The 18,961-nt window shown below is 32.3% G+C and overlaps 1 protein-coding gene across 1 annotated transcript in view; it reads right to left on the reverse strand.

Annotated features, from left to right (window-relative positions):
* LRP1B (LDL receptor related protein 1B) overlaps positions 1-18,961 on the reverse strand; it is a 1,933,320-nt gene that overhangs the window by 696,273 nt on the left and 1,218,086 nt on the right. Inside the window, exons 22-23 of the mRNA XM_024122386.1 lie at positions 13,060-13,260; positions 7,488-7,733 (exon numbers count right to left, since the gene is read on the reverse strand). Of these exons, the coding sequence (XP_023978154.1) occupies positions 7,488-7,733; positions 13,060-13,260 (447 nt within the window). The remainder of the gene's footprint in view (positions 1-7,487; positions 7,734-13,059; positions 13,261-18,961) is intronic.

Here is an 18,961-nt window from a genome sequence, read left to right on the forward strand (position 1 = left end):
AAATAAAATAAAATACATAACCAACAAGGACCTACTGTATAGCACAGGGAACTCTGCTCAATATTCTGTAATAACCTAAATGGGAAATGAACTTGACAAAGAACAGACACATGTGTATGTATAAATGAATCACTTTGCTATACACCAGAAACTAACACAATATTGTTAATCAACTATGCTCCAATATAAAATAAACATTAAAAAATAAATTAATTTTTTTAAAAAAACATGCACCAATCATGTCTCCCTTTCCCCAGCTTTGTGGCAGCCTTGGACACAGACAGCCCAGAAACCACCAGAGGGGATAGATGGGTTTTGGAGCTCCCCCAAAAGCCCAATCTCCAGGGAATTGTTCAATGGGGAAAGAAGAGTCTTTTCAAGAAATTGTGCTGGATTTCCACATGCAAAAGAAAGAAGATGAAACTTCACATCATATATAAAAATTAACTCAAAATGTAGTGTAGACCTAAATGTAAGAGCTAAAAATGTACAACTATTAGAAGAATACACAGGAGTATATCTTAATGACCTTAGATTAGGCAATGGTTTCTCAGCTATGACAGTAAAACACAAGCAACAAAAGAAAAATAACAAGTGAACTTCATCCAAAAAAAAAAAACAAAAAACTTTTGAGCTTCAAAGGACAATATCCAGAAAGTGAAAAGGTGAAAAAACAACCTACAAAATGGGACAAAGTATTTCCAAAGCACATATCTGATTAGGGACTTGTATCTAGAATATGTAAAGGACAATTATGATTCAAAACTAAAAAGATAAATAACCCAGTTTAAAACTGGGCAAAGGTTTTGAACAGGCATGTTGTCCAGGAAGATACACAAATGACCAATAAGCACAAGAAAAGATGCTCAACGTGTTAGTCATAAGGGAATAAAGTCAAGCACAATGAGATAACACTTTGCACCCACTAGGATGACTATAATAAAAAAAAAAGATGGACAGTAAAAACTCATGGAAATTGATTGTGTAGAAACTGAAGCCCTCGTACATTGCTGATGGGGTTTTAAAATGAAGTAGCCACTCTGGAAAACAGTTTAGCAGTTCCTGAAAACGTTAAATATTGAGTTACCATATGATCCAGCAATACCATTCTTAGTTTTCACCCAAGAGAAATGAAATGCATGTCCACACAAAAACTTGTACATAAATATTCACAGAATTACTCATAATAAGCAAAAATTGGAAACAATCCAAATGCCCAACAACTGATAAATGGATATACAAAATGTGGTATATCAATACAAGAGATTTTTATTCTACAATAAAAGGAAATAAAGTACTGATGTATGCTAAAACATGGTTGAACATTGAAAACATTATGACAAGTGAAAGAAGTCAGTCAGAAAAGACCACATACTCTACGATTCCATTTTTATAAAATGTCCAGAATAGGCAAATCTATAGAGACAGAAAATAAATTAGTGGTTGTCAGGCCTGGGGTAGGGGTTGATGGGGAGTGACTTTTAATGCCTGTGGGGTTTGTTGAGAGAGTGATTAAAATATAATAATATTAGATAGCGGTAATGGTTGTATCGCTCTCTAAATATACTATAAACCACTGAAGTGTATATCTCAATCTATCTGTTATAAGAAAAAAGAAATATGGTAATAAGTGTGGAAATTTATAAAGAGTAAAAAACTGTACATATACTATTTTTAGTTCACTGTTAACTAAAAATCATATATTTTTACCTCATTCAGATTAATCTGTATAACTATCCTCAGCTCTGAAAATTTTTCCATCTATATAAGGAAAGACAATGTAACATTCTGACAATTTAATGTTTTCCTCCTCTGTGTATTTGTGCTAGTTGAATAAAGTTGAGAATTCATCCATTAAAAATTAACATCTTATTTAAACTCAATAATTCAGAAAATATAAAAAGAATTAACGCAAAGGAATTAGAAAAAATAAAATAACTACAGCAACCGATAAGATAGAGAAAAATAGATTATCAAAAAAACCCTAGGGCTTCACTGGTGGCGCAGTGGTTGCACGTCCGCCTGCCGATGCAGCGGAACCGGGTTCGCGCCCCGGTCCGGGAGGATCCCACATGCTGCGGAGCGGCTGGGCCCGTGAGCCATGGCCGCTGAGCCTGCGCGTCCGGAGCCTGTGCTCCGCAACGGGAGAGGCCGCAACAGAGGGAGGTCCGCATACCACAAAAAAAACAAACAAACAAACCCAAAGTCATTTGTTTGAAAGACTAATAAAGTATAGATAAACCTATGGCAGGACCAATACATATACAGGTAGATATACATATACATATACAATATATGTACAAATGAACAACAGAAGGAATGAAAGTAGGAAATAGTTAAGAATATATAAAATAAAAAGGGTGAGATATATACTTTAATAATATATGAAAATAGGTAAAAATAAGACTTTTTCTAGAGAAATGTTACCAAAATTTCATATATTTCACAATTTTCATATATTTCAAAAGAACTATAAAATAATTTGATTCAACCTCCACTCTAAAAAAAGCTTAGGTGTAAGGGACAGAAATAAGCTTATAAAACGGACTGTTCAAAGGCATCATGGGAATCTGAGAGCACACAGTACATAGAGATGGCCTGGATCTTTGGAATGGCTTGTAAAAGCTCTTGCTTTGGAGTCAGGAGGAATGAAGCGCAAAAGCTCTTCTCTAACATCTCTTTACCACAAAGCTCTGGGCAAACGAAGTAACCTTCTCTGTCTCAGTTTCCATAGGTATAAAATCAGAGAATTAATAATATCTAATTGGCTTCTTATGAGTTATAAATAAATTACCTATGACATTTTAGATGCTTGATAAATGGTAGCTATCAGTAATATTATAATTAAATTTAAGAAATTATTTATATGGAGTTTGGGATTAACATATACACACTACCATATAGAAAATAGATAACCAACAAGGACCTACTATTGTATAAAACAGATAACCACAGTGAACTATACTTAATATTTTGTAATAACCTATAAGGGAAACAAATCTGAAAGGCATATATATACATATATAAAACCGAATCACTTGGTTGTGCACCTGAAACTAACACAACATTGTAAATCAACTATACTTCAATTAAAAATAAATAAAAATGAAAAGAGAAAGAAAAAAAAGAAACGATTCATAGAGGTGGGAGTTTTGAATAGAGTATAGGATTCAGATTTCCAGAGAGAATGTAGAAGATACTGTCATACTGAAAAGTCATAGATGGCAATGAGCAGCGTACATGAAGGAGATGGTAAAATGAAGTCATATATGTGAAAGTACTTTACATTCTTGGCCATGATGCATTTATTATCATTACTAATGACGAAACCAGAAATAATGTGCGTGGAGTGGAAACCCACAGTGGAAGACAATGAAACATCAGATTGGAGAGATTAAATGAACAAAAATGAAGAAAGCCCTTAATGTTGGGCTGAGGATATGAGGTTCTTTTCATAAATAATGAAGAGTTACTTTAAAATCATGGATGGAGACTGATATGTAAAACTCTCACTTTATTAAGATAAATAAAGGAATGGATGGCCAGATTGTAAACCACCACAGCTTCACTGCCCTGATCTCTTCACCTTTATCCTCCATTATTCCCCAAGGTAGCCCATCTGCTTAACATCACTTTATTCTTTACTATATGTCTGAGCTCTTTTCATCAATTCTCATCTTCCAGATCTGGATTACCCTCTCCCTTTTCAATAAAAATATTATATTCCTTCAACTTTTTGATATTTTACTTCTCACAAACTGTAGAAACAAGAGGATGATAAAAAATAGGCCAGAAGGAAGACTGCCATCATCATTACAACATGCCTGGACTGTGCTGTGGCACAGATGCTTTTTTTTTAGAATTAAAGTTTGGGTGCAATAAAAAAAATTTGTTTAAATAAATAAAAAATGGAGTAAATGGAACTCCAAATCAACTATAACTCAATAAAAAAATATAAGGTAAATGGGGTTCCAAAAAATAAAAAAAGTTTGGGTGATGGGCACAGTGTACTGCTAGGTGATCATTATGTTTATGCAGTTTTGTATTTACATCCATGATCTCTTTCTTAAAAAGATATGTTTTAAAATAAATACAGTTATAAAAAAATCTTTTAAAAAAATGAGCGATTAGGAACAAAGAAATATATTGGTGGGTAAATCTAACCTAATTCAGGCTAAAAGAAAATAAAAGGGAGATGCTACAACGTTCTTTCCAATGTTACTAGAAATATGCTGCAAATTTGTAAGTAGGCTACCTACCAAACAGCAAAGAAACCAGAGATAGAAAAGAAATGCAGTCAGTAGCAATAGTCTGGGTTTTCATAAGTAATAAGAAAATACTTCAGAGAAAGGTGATTAATAAATTATGCATTAAAGAGGGAACATGTAAGGCACTGATAAAGTATCCAGGTACCCAAGAGAAGTGAGATTTATTTTTATTAAATAAAAACAAGATTATAAAAATAGTATTTTGAAAATAATTATAGTTAACTAATAAGACGTTACAAGTGAACTTAGAGAAAATAGAGTAAGTTCAGCAATTCAGCCAATGGCAGAGTGTAAAGAATTTAGGAAGGGATGATTAGAAAGAAAGAAGAGAATATGAGACAACTACAGAGGAAAATTCAGGAGGAAAAAAATGGGTGAGTCATGCTTCTAATTTGAGGCATAAAGAGTACTATTATTTTTTATTTTTAAAACGTCAAGAAGAATAAGCACAGATATTGCATTCAACAGAGAGAACACATTTTAAAAAGAAGCACTCAGCTTAAGAATGATGGGAAAAAAGAACAAAAGAAGAGCAAGAAAAAAGAAATTTTACTTTTAAAGTACAATAATCAATAGTCAATTCATTTTTATTGAACTATGAATCTGCTGTAGGGTTTTTCAAAAAGAAATGATATGAATAAAACACAGAATAAATTTTTTTTATGTATGAAAATTGGTTTAAATCAAAAATAAGTTTTAGGGCTTCCCTGATGGCACAGTGGTTGAGAGTCCACCTGCCGATGCAGGGGGTACGGGTTCGTGCCCCGGTCTGGGAAGATCCCACATGCCGCGGAGCGGCTGGGAGGACCGCGTACAGCAAAAAAAAAAAAAAAAAAAAAAAAAAAAAAGTTTTAATACCTAACAAAACCTCTATTATCTGTAACAATATAAATGCTGATAATGGTATTTAATACACTGTATGTTGAGGAAGGTATAAATTACCAGCAGGTTAAAGTTTCCATGTAAGAAAAGCTCTGCACTAACTTGAAAGTTACCTTTTACCTTTACCTTTTACCTTTTAAAAGGTAAAATATACTTTTGCTTCTCTGTTAAATTATAAACAAAGCCAGGTGTGAAATACAGCAATCGTAACAGTGAGAAATGATATGGTACTATTAGAGTTTCTTTCTAAGCTGAGGGTAGAAGGGGTCAATTCCATTAGAAGAATTATCTTTGCACCTGGTAAATTATATTCAAATGTTGAATTGTTCTAATATTCTAATTGTTCTAATATTCAGCTTGAGCTGTGATTGATTTCACAGAGTACAAAGCCACTATAATAAGTCAATCATTTTGTCATCTGTATCCAAAAACCAGACATAGAGCCAATTCTCATGTAAAACATGATTATAAATATATCTGAGGTCAAAGTTTGATCTATCATTTCCCTACTCCAAACATGTAGATGAAATGGCTATTTTTATTACAACAAACTGCTATTTTTTTTCAGCTTCTCATGCCAATTACGTTGTACAAGAATTTTGAAGGAGAAAGAGTTAGATAAATGTTTGTGAAACTTATGCCTCTAGGACTGAAATTTTAACAGCTAGGAGAAAACAACTACAAGACAACATTTGAAATAAAATAAGAAAATAATTTAACATTCCCTGAAAAAAATCATGTTTTTAATTGTATATGATTTTATTGGATATTATGTAAAACACAAGAGAAAAATCTATAACTTGACTTCTGACTTCAAGATGCTTATTACTTTATTGGAGAAGTAAAGAGCAAAGGAAGAAGATAGAAATAAGAAAAGCAAATTAAAAATGTGACCACATATTTTCTTGGACAAATTCTAGATATAGAAAGGAGAAATAAGTGGAGAGCAAGAATATTTGGAAGAAGACTCTATTAAAGAAGAAAGATTTGACCTAGTAGGTTTTAAAAACTATCCAGGAGTTTTAGAGACAAAGAGGGAAAGTACAATATAAGCAGAAGAAACAAAATGAAAAAAGCTTATGATGTATGGGTTCTTAGGAGCCTGATGAAGCCTGGGTACTCCTAATCAGAAATTTTTAAAGACTACAAAAACAGTAAGAAAAAAGTAAAAAAAAAAAAAAAGTTTACATAGAAAAAAGTATCAAATATATTCAAATACAATTATCAAAATTCAAAAAAAACAATTTTTGATGGAGTAATATATGTACTTTTTAAAATTAATGCATTCAATAACAAGATTGAGCAGTGGGTCTAATGAGTCCCATTATTGAAGTAGCAGTGGTTTTCAAAGCCTGAACATAAGTGATATTTTGCGATATTAGCAACAACTTTAACATGATATGAACATGCCTATCACTTCTATTGGAAACAGTCATAGTCGCTGCTAAGAACTGGTCTGTGGTATACATTCACAACTGAAAGAAATGTTAACCTTCAGTGAGAGATTAAAGAAAATAAAGGTGTAAAATTTTCCCTAACAAATTCATAGACCCCTTCAATTCTATCCATGGACCAACCTGTAAGCGTCCTGTGGCTCAAATTAAGAATCTGGAGAAGACAGTGGGAAGCCACCATTCATTAAGCACCTAATGGGTATAGGGCACAGCAAAAAGTGCTTCATGTTATTCTTACAGCATGTTGTTGTAATGGGAATTGATATTTGAAGGTGAGAAAACTAAGGCTCAAGGAGTTTTAGGTAACCTGCCTGCAGCCACATACATAATGAATGCCATTTATAGGATTAGAGTTCAAATTTCAGATTCCACAGCCTTTGTTTGCTTTTCCTACTGTGGAATATGATCTAGAGAATCAGCAGAATGTCTTAAATGGGCAATCAGAAGATGAACCCAGCCAGAGCTAGGAGTTGTTTTCAAGAGTAGTAGAAATACAGTTGGAAGTGTGGGACAGGGCCAGTCTTTGGAGGGTTCTAAAAAGCATTCAAAGAGAAATAAAAGTAAATGCTTTGGAGCATACAAAAATAAGCACCTAGGGAGGAAGATGACAAATGCAGTTATTTAAGGAAAAGATAATCAGATGGACTATAATGGTAAAGGATTATTGTAATATTTTCTGTCCAAAAGATTTTGAAGTAGGTCTAATATGACACATTATACTTGAATGCCTTTTCTAAAATTAGTTGTACCCATTATTGATTTTCTGAGGTGTTTTTGCATTTTTTTCTCAATATCTATTCTTAAATATAGCAAGATACACAACACACATACACACACACATCACTTGTTATTCTTAAATATAGCAAAACACGCATCTACTTACTGACACTTGTGCAACTTTCACCATCCACATCCAGCTTCCACCCTTCATAACACGAGCACTTGACTGTGTGCTTGTGTTGCTCACACACTTGACTGCACTTCAGATGATTGCTGCAATAATCTACAATTTCACATGTTTTATTGTCTCTGCTGAGTTGAAGTCCTTCAGGGCAAGAACAGACAATTCCTCTTCCAGGAACAACAGAACAGTGGTTGCTACAGCCTCCATTGTTCAGTGAACATTCATCTATAAAAGGAGAGGAACAGATTATAGGGCATCATCAATTGTTTTGCTCAATTAAATACTAATCATTGAACTCAATTCTCTAAGGCTGGAATTAGAGCAAGGATATTATAAATGAATGGAGAAAGCACTCTTTAGATTTTTGTCCCAGAAGTTGGGGTAGGAATGCTGAAAGAATTCATCTAATGACCAAATAGAGTTCTGTATGACAGAAACTGGGAATGGAAGATTTTCATTTCTATAAATCTTTGGAGTACACTTCGTTTTACTCCACAGAACTAAAGTGAGTTCAATGTTTCCATTATTACTGGAAAGATTATGCTGAGCCTTTTAGCAGTTATGCAAAATCGGTTTTTGCGGGCTTCCAAAAGGGACTCACATACACTGGTGATCTGAAAATATGACTTATTTCAGTGTTTATAAATAAACAGGCATACACATACACATGTATGTATTATATCTATATATCTTTTTCTACATCTATAGTGTAATTTATAATAATAATCCAGAATGGATTAGTTTGTCCTTTACTGGCTACAGATATTTATTTATTTACTTTTATTTTCTTAGATATTTATTTTTAAATTAGGTAAATTATACATTGTACTTCATATATTGGTTATTATTATTAATTCAATGAGGCCATGGAAACATAATAAATAATACACAAAAATACTTGACCTGGCATTTTGTCTGAAATAATCAGCAAGTAGACTGTTGTATAAAGAAAGAGAACTTTTCTTTCAGGGCACTTATAGTTTATAATTACACATTAGATATATTTATTTATCATTCTATTTCATCACAAGATTGTAGGATCCATGAGGGTATGCAAAATATTCATTCTGTTTACCATGTATATCCCACAGCTAGCAGAGTGCCTAGCATAGAGTAAGCAGTTAAAAATATTTGTTGAATAACAAAATTTAACAAAATCATCCAAAAGCACACAACTGCCCCTAAATTGAGCTAGTATTTGTCCAACTGGGAAATTTCAAGATGTCATATTTACGTCCTTGACGAAAATAGAAAATAATTGTTTTCACAACCATATTACCTATTATTATATACTATTAGGTGCATAGTAATAAGGCCAAAGGAAGCATTGTCTTTCTTTGCTTTAAAAATATATTTGAGTAGTTTTCAAAGACTGTTCAGTTAGGTGTGTTTCGAGACACACTGAAAAGGAATGTTGTTCAATGATTGGCGAATTGCAATAATAATTACTTATGTACCTCTAATATTTCCTGTTCTCTATGGAAATTCATCCAGCTCAAAAAATTGGACTGGAATGTAAGGCTTTCAAAAATATTCTCTACACATTTTAAACTTCTGTATGGGTCAACTATTCTTCACATTTGTCACCATAAAAAAAGTTACAGTAATAAGAAAAGAAAAATGATTACATTAACTGTTTTCTCTAAGAATTCAAGTTTGGCATTATTTTAGAAGAAAAAAAAATAGATTCATTTCTTGGTTCCTTCAAATATGTTTGTTCACCTGTAATCATAATCATTTCAAAACAGCAGTCGTTTCAAAGTCTTTGCCCCATTTTGTTCCATTGACATTCTTTTTCAAGAGAATTACTGTAAAGAAATGTCATCATACACAGCGGGTGAAAAAAATTGTTACAATGCTTTTAGCTTATTTCAAGTACGACTGTTCTCTCAGCATTCAAATGTCTCTTTCTGACATTACCTGTGGAATTAAATCCTAGATTTTAGGATAAACAAAATTCACGCTGAAACTCTACAACTTAATATATAAATTTAATGGCAATATCTGTATGGCTAGCCCCTTGTGAATTTTCCCTTAACCCTAAACCTATCATTAAATCCTGCAGCCTCTTTTTAAATTTTTTGCTACCTGACAAAGACTCTTTCATTGACCAAACTCTAGTCAAGCAACTCTGAACCCTCAGTCTTGGCTGATAAAACTGCAGACTCTCAGCACAAACAATTTCATTGTCTAATCCTCTCCCCAACCCCCTCTTCCCAAGCCAATAAGAGACTTGGACGAACACTAGCACAGTTTTTAACAGCTCATGGCAGCATCCCTAAAATGACCTCAGCCCTCCTTAAAGTGCCTTCCTGAGAAAGCTCCATGACATCATGATGCTGCAGAAATTTACTATTGTTTCCCCCAAAACCTGATGATAGGCAGATAGGGCCCTGAACCCCATCTCAGAGCAGTTACTTTAGAAAACTTGCAATATAAATCCTTTCTCTGTACCTTTGAGATGTCAATCATCTACCACCCAGAACTGTTCCTCCCAACCCCAGGACCTGAAAGCCATCTTTTTGAAATGCAAACATTTAAGGAGATAACTCTCTCACCCTTACTCCCAACCCTGTGGGTACCTTGCTCTGACTTGTACCACTGCCTCCAGTCATAAAGATATGAGAAGTTTGTCTCTTCTCTGGGATGAGCACCAATTAACAACCCCAGACGGCCTAGTCACATGGGTCAATGCCCCATTAACACCCCTTAGTGCCTTTCCCATAGCACATTCCAGCCTTTAAAAAGTTTCTCATCTTTTGTTTTGGTGAAGCTGATTTCAATTCATGTTTGATACTCTTCCCTATTGCAGTAATTATTACTGAGTAAATATCACTTTAACGAGTATCCAGTTTTATCTTTGACATACCCTTATAACAAAAATTAACAGTTAACTCCCTTCTTGAATGACTGAAATCTCTTATTTGTTTCTTAAGTGCATATCTCTTTCCTTCTGAAATCACTTAAAATTCCCCCTGAAAAAATAATCTCTCCACCAGGAATCAACTTATCTTCTTGAGCTCTCTCTTTTTTTAAAATTTTATAGACCAGATTTAGTTGGAGAAAACAAACAACCTCACTACCCAAACGATGGACGTTTACATCTCAAGACACCTCCCAAATATTAAGTCTACAGATTACAAGTCATTTTCATAAATTTTACATGTATTGAGGAACAGGATATGAATCAATCCCTGTTTTTGCTTCAACGGGGGTAGGGTAGAGTAGGGGGATAAAAAACGGCTATTTTAGATACAACTATTTGGAAGTTGACATGAAGAGGGCAAACCCTACATTTTCACCATCTATAGCAAATGGTTTAAAAAACCCTTTCAACTTTGGGTATCTTTCTCTAAAATCCACTCTTTAGCTACAAGCCAATTCATGCCAATTATTTAAAGTTAATTCACTTGGTATATCTTTCATGTCCACTGGGTAAATGATTCATTATGCCCATTGCTGCAGCACTCAAACCAACAACCCCGCCTGGCTGGACAGGGCCTAACCTAGTATTGGTTGGAAAAGGATTGGAAAACAAGAGACCGAAGTGTCATTTCCCTAAAGGAACCAATATTGCCGACCATCTACAAACTGACACTACAAAGGTGCACATAAAAGCACCTTTTCAGAGAAAAGAAGAGCCTTCCGCAATTCAGTCAATCCCTTGACCAGTGATTGTTTTTGTTTTTCATTGTTCTAATTCTCCCTCAACTTCACCTCATAAAGGACAGAGTATGTGAGTTCAATATGCCACAGTGCTGCAATCAGTACAAAAATGTCTTTTTATCTCCTCTGGTACTTCCACACCTAGCTTTACTGTGACCTTTTCCACTCCCGGTAATCATTTAAAATCTTTGAGCAAGGCTTCTTAGCCAATGAGTACAGTAGCTTGATAAGCAAGAACTGATTTTCAATCTTGAAGTAGACAGAGAAATGAATTCAGAAGAAATCCCCTTTTCTCTTTTATTTTCCCAATTTAGGGAGCAGAGAATAGGAAAATAAGGCTGCATTTTCTTATGATTCTCTTCATTTTTCTTAATAACTGCATTTTCTCTTTGCCTTTCATTTACTTCATTTAACCCAAAGGGTGAAGAAAAGATGGGAAAGCACTAATTTATTTCAAGACCTGCAGTGCATTAGGTATTATTACCATGATTTCCTAATAGATATCATCTCCATTTTTGTTATAAGGAAACTGACAATTCCAGAAATTAAGCCACCTGCCCAGGTGACTTAATTGCAGTAATTGAAGAATAGAATTCAAACTTGTCAAAATCTCATTTTTTTCTATAATTATACACTTTAAATTTTAAGACTGTTGATAGTTTCCTTCTTTTAGAATTGCTCTTACAAACTTCATGAGCAATTCTCATACATGGTAATGTAAGAGATTTTTCCATCCACCGAACTACTCCACCAGGGAGAACTAGTTGGGAGAAAAAGAAGTGAATACAGATAAACTAAGTCTGTCATCCTTTATTTGTAATTTTTTTGATTTAATTTTAGGGTTTCTGTTTGTTTAAATGATAGCATCACTGAATGAAGACTGTTGCATTTACTGTTTCAAGGTTATTTTATAGAATCACAGACTATTTGGAAGAAAGGATGTTTTATTACATAAATTTAAAAAAGAATAACAGTCTTTTTTATTTCACGCAGTATGCTATTAATGCTCAATTCAGATCAATATATGATAACTTTGGGCTTAAATGTAGTTGTCTTTCCTATTTCCAATCAGGCAGGTTCATCATTTCCTAAAGTCATTTTCTCACAGCCTCAAGTCATCTCCATTATTGTTCTTATCGTGCTGTAAATCTTCGTCATTACTCTACTGATGTCACCTTCAGTATTATCTAGAAAACATATTTTTAAAATCTCCTTGCCAAATCTCTGATCTCCCCACAGAGAAGGAAATGTAATTGCTTCATATGTGCTGGTGGCATAAGGAGATGGCTAGTGAAAAGTGATTTCAAAGCTCAAAAGCTATCACATTGAAATCATCATTTTAACTAGATAAAGCATACTAAAGAAAGCTACTGTATGAAAACTAAAAACTTCTGAGAAAATTATATAAAATCAAGTAATAGTCTATTGATTTCATTATCCAGTTTCTTCCTTTCCTCTTTTTAAAAAAGGTTTCTGTTGTAATGATCCAAAGTCCTGACAAAATACATTGGGTGGTAGTAAATTTCATCCCATAGTTTAATAATAACAGGAGTCTTCTGTTCTGAGCAACTCACTGACAGAATATAATCAATTCAATTGTGGGAACATCACTGACTATTCAGAGATCTAAATGATGAACGCAGCTGTACAATTGTTAAGTTAGTTGGATCAGGTAGCCTTTTCTGCTTCATTTTTAGAGATTTCTGATCATATTTAATTTTTTAAATAAATATACAGTGCCTGTAAAATGTAAACAGGATTCAACCCTAAAAGTTACATTTAAAGAAATGACTGGAAGGAACAAATGCTACTATAATAACTATCAGCTAGTGGACTAAAAGGTTCTAGTCTCCAGAAAGAAGCAATGCAGTGAAACGTGCAATACCACAGAGGTCGCCTTCGTCAGACCCATCAGGACAATCCCTTCTCCCATTGCAGAGTTTCTCTGGCTGCAGGCAGACTGAAGTGTCATTAGCACAAGGGTACTTGGGTGGCCCACACAAGAAACTGTCACAGTCATCTTCGTCTGATTGATCTTCGCAATCGATATCTCCATCGCATACCCAGTCTTTGTTGATGCATCTCCCTTAAGAAAATAGCAACAACATGCATTTAATTTTTGCAATTAAGCCACTGGAATAATGAGTAGTCATTGTCTTCAGTCAGAGGCAGAACAAATTGCCATTAACAAGAAATCTATTTGCTGATAATTTGACATTTTCATGACAACATTTGAGTAGTTCTTGTCCTCATTGTAACAGTGTTCTTAGTGTTAAAGCCTTGATATTTTCTTTAGTTTCAAGTTATTGCCTTACCCTATTTAAAAAAAAAATCTGTAACTCATTGAAAGTTTAATTACTTTTAAAAGCAAATTTTAAAGATATATTTATAGTAGTATAAGTCCTTTTCAGAGCCCTAAATTTAGATAAGTGCTATCACTGTATTTTGGAGCCCTAAAGTTAAGCAAATGCTTTATTTTTGAAGGTGAAGATGTCCTTCTATTTACATTTATAACCTTAGCAACTCAACTCCTCACATTCAGACTTATGTACATGCCCTTTCATAGAAGAATGTAAAATGTTACTAAACATTTTAGTAGCTAAGATATATACAGACAAAATTTAGAGAAATATGTTCTTTATTGACTTTGAAAGAAAAAAATGAAGTGATTATTGTTTAGCCAGAATGTTTCAAAAGTAACAATGTGAAATTCCTAGAAAGCAATGGGTATTGACTATGTAAACTGTTTTTTTTGTTGCAAATTATTCTTTCTTTCCAGAATATTTGTATTTTTCTTCTAATTAATCCTCTTTTATGAATTATACAATGTTAATGTGTAATGTGAATAAAAAATTTTCCTAAAGATAAATACTGGTTATTGGTTGACTACACGAACATCTCATAAAATGAGTAGGGCAAATAAAAACGAAATGGAAAAATGTTAGATTGTATATGTCTAAGAGTCATTATGTATTTAAATGTCTTCTTCAAACTTAAGGCTACTGAATTTTAACATATTTAAAATATTTGTGAAAAGATGTTTTATTTATAGAAATATATTAATAATTCTCTATGCTACTATATATCAAATAAGAGAAAAACACAAATGATCAGTTCCACAGTTAATATAAATAAATTTGATAATATTCAACATTATTTGTTGATCAAAATACTCTTAAAATGAATTATTTTATTCACATAAAATGAACACTTCATTAATGAATTTGAATATAAATGGAGGAACATTATAAAATTTTGCTTTAACATCATAAATAAAACTAATAATGTTATTATTTTATATTGCCTGGAAATATTATGTAATTAGACAATAGAAAGAAATGAGGTATAAAACTAGAAAAGAATATCATTACATGCAGTTAATATAATCACATAATTATAAATCAATAAAAACTAAATAAGAACTATAAGAAACTAAGAATTTAAAAAAATGTATCTAGTTTCAAAAATTATACAAATATCAATAGATTTCATATATACAAAGATAATATAGTAGAAGTAAAGGTCAACCAAAAAATCTACCATAAAACAAAGTATTTTGAGTTAAACTACATAAAAACTGTATATAATTTATATGAAAATTTAAAAGTTTATAAAGAAACTCAAAAGAAGCCTGGAATAAGGATATAGTTTGGTTTTAGAGAGGAAGATATATTAAAGGTATTATTTTTCCCCTAATTAATACCATCCCAATAAAATAGTAACAATATTATTGTAATCCCATGAGCTTATCCTAAACTTAAGAAAATAAAACTGCGAATATCATGAGGAGTCTTCTAAAAAAATACAGGAACACTGATGTGTAGGAACTATATATGCCAGATATTTAGAAGTGTTTTAAAGTAACATTGGTTAAATATTTTTCATAACAGGATATCAATAAGCATCAATAATTAAACAGCATAGAGACATGAGAAGTACAGTCATTGATGTATGTGGTTTTAATATACAAAAACTGGCAATTCAAAATAGTAGAGAATAAATAATTACAAAATTAATAATGTTAGGATAGTTGATGAGCCACCTGGAGAAAAAAAAAATGCTGAATCTTTACTTGATACTTACACCAAAAGAAATTATAGACATCAAAGAAGTGTTTTAAAATAATAACAATGATAATACACAAACATTCTAGAATAAAACAGCTATTAAAACAAAAACATTACAAACATAGAAAACATAAAGGACAAATTGATAAACTTAAATACTGTCCACACTGAGCAATAAAATCCATCTACAGAGTCAACATAAAGTCAATAAAACAGAAAAAAAATCATTATATTTGACAAAATGGGCACATTTCTTTAAAATAGAAAAGCCTCATAAATCAATATGATAAAGATCAATAAACCAATATAAGTGCAAGATTCACAATGAATCAATAATGGCTTACAAACGTAAGATGTTCAAAAAATCTTTCAATTAAAAAAGTAAACAAAAACAGCAATATGATAGCATTTTTTCTCTCAGATTGATTAAGATTAAAAAGTTGTATAACACAAAGATAGACTTGACAAGGGTATAAAAAAACAACCCCAGTGTTGAAGGGGCTACAAATTGGGATAACCTCTCTGTAGGCCAATATTATGAAATCTAGTAAATTAAAAATGTATCAACTCCTCACCACAGTATTTCTAATTTTGGAATTTTTTTCATTGGTATATTTGCCGGATGCGCAAAGATGCATATGCAAGGATATGTGTTGCTGCTTTGTATATATTAGCAAAAGTCTGGTAACAACTTAAATCAGCATTGCAAGACTGGTAACATCAATTACAATGTATCCATACATTGAAATTATACACTTGAGTGAAAAACAATGAGATAATTCTGCATAAATTAAAATAAAACAATCTTCAAATCATGTTAATAAAAAAAGGCCTACACCTGAGTATGCTGTAGGCTTTCTTTTATATTAGAAGAGAATTATCTGTTTACCAATATCTGTGACTATATTTCCATACATATGTCAATATAAGCATATGCATAGGCTTGTCTCTACATGAATTCTTTCTGGAGGGTTACACAGGAAATAGTGAAAAGTGATTGCTTCTGGCGAGGAAGACGAGGTGCCTGGAGTAGGAGACAGATGGATTTTTCATTGAATCCTTTTGTGTTATTTTATTTTCCTTCCACTATATTTCCACGTAACTTTTCAAAAGAAATACTAGCTCATTTTAAAATGATAAAGATGAAACATATACACATATGCCACAAAGTCAGATAGTTTCTACAAATACAGAGGTTACTCTGTGCCTTTTACTTTCCTAGAGAGTTTAGGTAGTATAAGAAAGTCCTAAGACCTGTTCCCTGTCACCAAGGAGTTTATAATCTAGTTAGCAAGACAAGATCAATGCATAATACATATTTGTAGTCTAAAATATGACATCCTGTACTTAAGTATTAAATTGTATGGGATCATCTGCAAGTATAATAGAATGAAGGGAGAATTCAAGAATAATATAGTAATTTCCATTTTTAGTTTGTAAATCAAGATGCAGCTTACATTTTTTTCCTCATACACACTCCATGACATTCTTAACCACTGACTCCAGAATGAGCTTAAAATTGTTTCAACAAACCCATCCATAAATCACTATCAATCTTTTAGAGTCAGAATAGCAGTAAAACCTATTTGCCATCCCTGATCTAAATGCTGCCTGGAAAAGGTAAAGAAAAATCTTATGCAAATGACTAATAACTTTAACATAGATTATGTTACCAGAGATATGAATAAATATGAATACATAGCTTAGATAAAATGTACAAATTTCAGTAGCTCTCTCCTCCCACTGATTTTGCAGGAGATGTTTGAAACTTAATTGCTTTTCCCTTTCTTGTTTGGTTTTAATTTTTATAAAGATATAGATAAGAGAGTACACCAGGTATGATAAGTTTAGTTAAATTTCTATTTCATAACAATTAATTGAATAAAACCCAAAAGCAAATGACCTTAGTAAATATGCTTAAAGAGTGTTGATTCTTACTTGAGTTGTATCAAGACAAATACTTACATAGTGAAATCACTGGACATAACATAGTAAAAAGTCAAGTATTATAACTTCCCTTGTTTAAGCTCCTTCCTTTATATATATAAGAAAGTTGAAACTCAGGTCAAATTAGTATTTTTAAAACAAAATAAAGATTAATAATTCTAAAATGTGTTACAGAAATTATACACATCCAATATCTAAAAACACAAAATCTTTAAAAATAACTTTTAAAAATATTGTGCACAAATAAGTTCAAATAACCAAGTAAACCAAGTTCAAATTGTCTTTACTGATTCTTCTTTAAAGAGATATCACAGGTTAAAAAAATAATATTTGGTGTTTATTATCGAGTTGATTTCTACATAATATTTTCTGATTTATTTATAAAGACGTTTTCAACTTGATTCTTACTATGTGTGCAAGACACACTCTTGTGGGAATTGTAGTTTTGTCCTTTGAGCAAAGAGAATAAGAATGGCCAAGCAACAACAGCAGCAACAAAAACCAGAAATAGCAAAAATCAGCATGTTGGTATCATGGCAGCTACTATAATCACACACACACACACACACACACACACACTCTCTCTCTCTCTCTCTCATACACACACTCAGGACTTTGTAAGGACTATTTTGATTTGTGTAACCTTGAAATATACAGTTTAGGTTAAAAGTCAGTAGAAAGTCAACAGCTATCAGAAAACTAAGAGGTCCTATGAATTCCTAGAAAATGTGCTGCTTTCCTCAAATAAACTTATACGATCACTTCCAAAGTTCCTTTTCTCTCTGTTAAACTGTTTTGGCTATTTTTAAAAAATAGATTTATTAATTTGTGAACTGCTTGGCTTTCTTTTGTCTTTATGAAAGGCAACACGCTACAAGAGGACAATTTCTGTCCTGGGATATGACTGGCAGTTAATATCAAGAATATGGGTATGAAGAAAAGTGAATCTTTGAAAAAATCCAAAAGGATGTACTTAATAATATGATTTTTTTTTGAATATTGGTTTTTGAAATACAATTTATCTTTTAATTTGTATACTACTAACCTTTAATCCCACATACATATTTATTTCTCTAACGATGCTTGGCTTCGATTCAATTCATCAAATATTTATTGAGTATTTTGTACCTGTCTAGCTACTGAACACTGCAGGAAATTGGAAAGACAAATTCCTGACCTTGTGGAGGAATAAGTCGAGTAGTGACAAATGTTCTATAAAAAAAGGATGAGATAAAAAAAAAAAAGCCTTATAACAATTACAGAGTGCTGTGGAATTTCAAGGAACTAGAAAAGATGATTGAAAGGCTGAGGAAGAGAAAGCTTTACTAAGATGTTATTTGGAAATGGGTTTTGAAGCGTGGCAGTGAATAGTAGATATGGACACAAGAAAAAAGGCATTTCATCCAAACAGCTGTCTTATGTGTATAGTCTTAATATTCAAATACATACCCTCTGCAAAAGCAAATAAAAAGAAAGAGAGAGAGAACAATTTAATAGTATGGTACTTTACTGCTGCTACTCAGTGGGAGTGTGTCAGGGCAGAGATGGTGAAAGTAAATCAACTCTCCCTTAATTTGGTCCCTCTTCCATTTCTGAGTGAATCCACTATAAAATTATATTTTGTATATTTATTCTTTGTTTTATGCTAAATATTTTCTTAATGATACAGCTTTATGTACAAATTTTCATCAAAACTGTATATACAGAACCGTGTATACTGAGTTTTGTGGATGATTTTCAATTTCAAAATTTTCAGTTTTGAACATAAGCAGT

This window comes from Physeter macrocephalus, chromosome 2, assembly GCF_002837175.3.
Source record: "Physeter macrocephalus isolate SW-GA chromosome 2, ASM283717v5, whole genome shotgun sequence".
Lineage (NCBI taxonomy): Eukaryota > Metazoa > Chordata > Mammalia > Artiodactyla > Physeteridae > Physeter > Physeter macrocephalus.